The 5,512-nt window shown below is 48.9% G+C and overlaps 1 protein-coding gene across 1 annotated transcript; it reads left to right on the forward strand.

Moving 5' to 3' along the window:
- The first annotated feature begins 1,070 nt into the window (after positions 1-1,070).
- On the forward strand, positions 1,071-5,267 carry si:dkey-72l14.3 (Glyco_hydro_56 domain-containing protein). The gene is made up of 5 exons (XM_042097842.1): positions 1,071-2,112; positions 2,252-2,814; positions 3,073-3,465; positions 4,354-4,443; positions 4,668-5,267. The coding sequence occupies exons 2-5, from the start codon at positions 2,293-2,295 to the stop codon at positions 5,265-5,267; spliced, it is 1,605 nt and encodes a 534-aa protein (XP_041953776.1). The 5' UTR covers positions 1,071-2,112; positions 2,252-2,292.
- Positions 5,268-5,512: the final 245 nt, after the last annotated feature.

Consider the following 5,512-nt stretch of genomic DNA (forward strand, 5'->3'; position numbering starts at 1 on the left):
TTTGCGGGCACTCCTGCTTGTGCTCACTTGCCTCCATCTGGACTATTCTAGGTCTCTTGGTTGGTTTTCCTCTGGCGTTCTCAAGGTGCTGCTGCGTGTGATTTTTCGGAGCGAGTGGACCCGTGCTTTCTGTCCTGCTGCTCCTCAGGGTTGACTCTCTCTTGACTTGACTGGCCCAGACGGATGCTCTGACCTACTGATACTCAGGTGAGTAGAGGAGCAAAGTGAGATGCCCCCTGACCTGTGCTACTGTAAACCCCTCTTAAATCCACTCATCTCAGGAGCACATCCTCACCTTTCCTACCCCAGTCACATCCGAATTGCTGTTTTTTAAGACACAAATCTCTAATAGATAATGACTTATTTCCTTATTTTTAACGATTCTGTGTTCAGGGACTTTGTTTTTAATTTTAGGCTATGACCTCAAGTTAAAAAGTATGTTTTTATGTATGCTGGTATGCCAATTAGAAAGACACTCAAATCAGGATATTTTGCATTCATTTAGCTAGCATATTTTTTATACAAGAAGTATTATACATACAGTCTATTAGTATGTGCTCTCTAAGAATTCAACTCATGGTCGTTGTATCGTCAGCATCAACTGAGCATCAGGAACACCACTTAAAACATTGCATTCATTGTTATATCATGAGTAATATCTTAGCATTCATCCTATAGCCTACATCCTAAGGTTCGAGATATCAAACGGGTGTCACTTTCTCCCTGTGGACGGTCTATAGAACTACTGTTAATAATGATTATTGCAATAAGACTGTTCGTCAAACAAAAAACAAAAATTCAGGTATCTCTTGAGAAGCTCGTTTCTTGGTGCGTAACGACGCGTTTCCAAATTATTTGACCACTACATCCATCAAACGTCTAAAAATATCCGTTGTTCTTGCATTGATGTTGCATCAGATGTCATGGTTTCCAAGCAAGTAGGCTACAAGTGAATGACTCATTTTTAACTTCAAAGGCGAAAAACCTATTTTCCCTAATTTTCCCTCTCGACAAAATGTCTTATTTCATGTTAAACTGAAGCCTACAGTTTGATTTTACAGTACGAATCACCCAAATACTCTCTGGATTATTGTCTTTCCTGCGTCATCAACATTCCCTGAACTCAGATCCAAAAGCTGCCCAATATTTCCGACCGGAATGATTATAAATTATAAGCTACACAATATACACTAATGTAGGCTGTGTACTACAGTGACGCTTATTCCGGGCAATTCTTATTGCCAAAGCATAGCCTCCCCTGGTTGAAACACCCTTAAGGAAAACCCAGATACTTAATAGAGTACAGGTTACTTATTTCGGAGAAAAGATGAAAGGGGGTTAGGTGCCTGTAGTTCCCGACAGTCCTGTCTACAACCAGACGGAAGCAATAGGATATGCATTGTCAAGATCTGCTTACCACTGAGCGTAGGGAGCACTAATCAATCCAATTAGCGTCCAAATAATTAACTTACCCAGTGTCTCCATTTTCGTCGTTTCCCGGTGCCTTTGTTGAAGAAACAATACAGATCATCATGACTAGTTTCAGTTATATTTTCGTAGACGAAATATTTTCGTACATCTAAGTTGCCCTAAGCTTTAGCGGATATTGCAAACTTCCAAGCATAAATTTATTCTCGCTATTGCTACAACAAGGCGAGTTTGATTTGGATGTGTGACGCAGGCATTGCAATTGGATGTTAATAGGTATTACAGGGTATTATTATAACTTATACGGGGGTTATTATAATGCCCCTAGCAGTCTGTCTTATTGCGACACTAACCATCAATGTTCACTTTACATTTATAGTTAAGAGGTTTGAGCTACGTTTGGTTTCTAGGAATATTTTGTTTAACTCTTTTTGAAATAATGTGAATCCAAAGGTGACATGGTGGTTACGGTTGACATAGTGGCAGAACATAACGTCATGTCAATTCCATGAAAATTGCCCTCCAGGTAGGCCTCTCTTCCTTGAAATCTCAACCAAGGCAGGGTGATCTAAAAGAACACATAATCTAAAAATGAATTCCATGCATTTGGCGACAAGTCATCCATAATATGGTGCACTGAAACTACAGGCTGCTACCCTGATCACCTAATAAGCTTTTGTTATGGTATGTGATGTATGATCATCATGGTATATGATCATATGGCATTGGTGTAACTGGTGTGTGACGTGTGAACTGATGTCCATTTGTGTGTGTGTGTGTGTGTGTGTGTGTGTGTGTGTGTGTGTGCGCGCGCGCGTCTCAGAGGCAGGATGGTCCACAGCCCCGGCAGAGAGCAGTAAGACCATGGCGTGGAGGGGACGCCACGTTGGCCGGACCGCACTCTGGGCCTCTCTTCTCCTCCTCCTCAGTGTGTCCCTCCTGCTGTCCCCCGCCCTGGCCGGACCAGCCCGCTCCCCCATCCTTCCTGGCCAGCCCTTCCTGGTGTTCTGGGGGGTCCCCGACAGGGGCTGTCCAGGGCGCCCTGACCCTTCAGCCTTCGGCATGGAGTGGCAGGGCCGTGCGGCTGTGTTCTACGAGGACACCCTGGGCCTGTACCCCTTCTTCACCGCCTTGGACCAACCCATCAATGGAGGCCTTCCGCAGCACACCAGCCTGAACACCCACCTCCAACGGGTAGAGGCTGACCTCCTGACCGCCCTGCCCCAGGCCGGGGCTCCGGGGCTGGGCGTGCTGAGGTGGAAGGAGTGGTCGCCCCAGTGGAGCAGGAACAGGGGAAAACAGGCCAAGTACCAGCAGGGGTCGCGGGCCCTGCTCAGGGGGTTCTTTCCCGACTGGAGTCCTGAGGAGGTGGAGAAGTGGGCACAGGTAGTTCAGTTCATGAATAACACACACACACACACACACACACACACACACACACACATTATTATTCTCTAAAACGACAACTTGTAACAATTTCACCTCTCCGGAATAATCCACATAATTACAATCTGAATGCTTTGTGTCTTTAAAAAGAATGCCATTTCATCATAGTAATCATACGCATTGACTGAGTGTCGATGTGAATGTCGTGTATTTCAAGAGAACATTCTGTTGACGGTTGGTGATGTCACTTCCTGGCAGGTGGACTTTGAGGCGGCTGCTCAGGCCATCCTGATGGAGACCCTGCGGGAGGTCAAGCGTCTGCGGCCCCAGAGCCTGTGGGGGGTGGCTCCCTTCCCAGACTGCTACAACTCCGGCCCGCTCCAGCTCCTGCCCAACTACACAGGCCGCTGTCCGGCCGCCGAGATGGCCCTCAACGACGAGCTCATGTGGCTGTGGAAACGGAGCACGGCCATCTACCCTACCCTGATGATGGACAAGTTCCCGCCTGGGTCCAAGGGGCCCTGGCTTTACTCCTCTAATCAGATTCGAGAGGCATTGAGAGTGGCAGCTCTGGCGGGAACAGCCTACGACCTACCAGTGTTTCCATTGGTCAGGACTGTCTATGCATCCACCAATAACTACCTGTCTGAGGTAAGTCGTATGGCTGTGTGGCTGGGCCTTTCCAAAACTATTCCCTACTCACTACCCCTTGGTTACGGAGTTGACTCGGGATGGGAAGCATCCTCACAGCTAAAAGAAGTTCCCTTGATTAGCACGTAGGGTTATTATAATACCATACTCAGCTATGGGACGAACTTCACTCCCTAGTGGAAACTGGTTCACGGAACCATGGATTTGTTTACAGGCTCTCGCGAAATTAATAATTTGAAACGTTCTTCATGACGTGCCGCATTAATTGACACACCCCTTGATGAGGGGGCATCGGTGTTCACTCTGCATCAGGGGTTTATAACACACTACCACTTGACAGTAACTGGTTTCAGATGGCCCTTAATATGGCAGACCATCCACATAAACGCGCAAATGGAGTGCAAGTAGCTAGGGACGGGGTGAAGTAACTAGTTTCAGAAAGGGCCGCTGAGTCCCTACTTTCCCTGTCCCTTGGCCTCCTCTCCCTCCTCCGCTCTGGGTCTCTACTGAGCGCGCCCAAGGCCCCTGGATCCCCCGTCTGAAATGGGGTCTGCCTGAAGGTGCACTCTGTGATTCTTAGGAAACAGAATTTAGAAATCAGAAAAGAAACAGAACATGAACATAGTATGTAAACAATCCCAACCAGTCACGTACCTTCAAGCAAAGTGTATCGCTAATGGCACACAGAAAGTGCAAATAGGTATAGAATGCATGGTGAGCCATAGTAAAAAAACGGCATAAGAACGGAGTGAATCAACTACCTCGATACGCTCCTCGTATGAGAGGAAAGGCAGCAGGGGTTCAATGTTGGGTTGCAAATATTGTTGTAAGGGTTGGGAATTGCACGCAGAGAGTGAGGAGTGCTCTTTTCCCCCATGTGCTCCTCAGGCAGACCTGGTGAACTCGGTGGGAGAGAGTGCTGCTATGGGCGCCGCTGGAGTCATCATGTGGGAGAGAGCCTTCTTAGCAAAGACTCAGGTACAGCATGGGCGGAATATATGGTCTGTACACTTTATGTTGCTTACATTTGTAATGCACTCAGCACAAACCTTAATTTGTTCTTCTTGGTTTCTGGTCTTTGGCACCAGTGTGGGTGTGTCTGTACTACTGGCACATTTCGCCTGTTTCTCATTAAGTATGGAGTATTTTTGTACGTCATGTTTGAAACAGAATGGGTTTGTGTGTGTGTGCTACTTTTACAGAAGTCCTGCTCTGAGATGGCTTCTTTCATACGGGATGTGTTGGGCCCGTACGTGGTGAACGTCACCACGGCAACACGCCTGTGCGGCGTGTCCCTGTGCCAGGGTCGCGGGCGCTGCGTGCGCAAGAACCAGGAGGACTCCGTCTATCTCCACCTGCCCTCCGTCAACTTCCGCCTGCTGCCCGAGGGCGCCGAGGGCGTCCGGGCCGCTGGCGAGCTTGACCCCGCCTTCCTGGACACCTGGAGGCGGGACTTCCGCTGCCAGTTCTACGAGGCCCTAGAGGGCGCCGCCGCAGACCAGGAGTCCGGAGGCTTGGACGCCCGGGGGGCCAACGCACGCCCTGCACTTAAGTCCCCCGCCCTGGCAGGACAGGGACAAGGGCAAGGGCAGGGGCAGGGGCAGGGGCAGGGGCAGGTGCAGGGGCAGGAACAGGAACAGGGACAGGGACAGGGACAGGGGCAGGGGCAGGGGCAGGTGCAGAGTGAGGGAACGGGGGTAACAGTTGGACAAGTACCCAAGGACAGTGGCGTCTCGACTCACCAGCCCGCGGCCCAACTGCTCTTCCTGCTCATGGCGACTGGACTCCTCTTGACCCACTGAACTCAAAGGGTCAAAGAAAGGTTGTTGTGACAATCTTGGCCTGTGTGACTCCATTTAATCCATATCTGCTGCCTGCTTGGATTGAGACAGCAACAAACAGCAGCAGCAGCAACTCTGAAATGGAAGCCACATGTAAACACTAAATGACTCATGCCTTTGTATTACACAGAAAACAAAAAAAGAGTACTTTAATTAGAAGCGGATTTCCATCCGAAGGGGCCGGGTGTTTATCATTTTTGAGTCTG

The sequence above is a fragment of the Alosa sapidissima genome, chromosome 7 (genome assembly GCF_018492685.1).
Source record: "Alosa sapidissima isolate fAloSap1 chromosome 7, fAloSap1.pri, whole genome shotgun sequence".
NCBI classification, from domain to species: Eukaryota; Metazoa; Chordata; class Actinopteri; order Clupeiformes; family Clupeidae; genus Alosa; species Alosa sapidissima.

What these genes read in the sequence shown, in the direction of transcription:
- si:dkey-72l14.3 (XM_042097842.1), top strand. Translation starts at nt 2,293, where the DNA reads ATGGCGTGGAGGGGACGCCACGTTGGCCGGACCGCACTCTGGGCCTCT. An exon ending in CCAATAACTACCTGTCTGAG is followed by an intron (nt 3,466 to 4,353) that starts GTAAGTCGTATG and finishes TGTGCTCCTCAG; the next exon opens with GCAGACCTGGTGAACTCGGT. An exon ending in CCTTCTTAGCAAAGACTCAG is followed by an intron (nt 4,444 to 4,667) that starts GTACAGCATGGG and finishes CTACTTTTACAG; the next exon opens with AAGTCCTGCTCTGAGATGGC.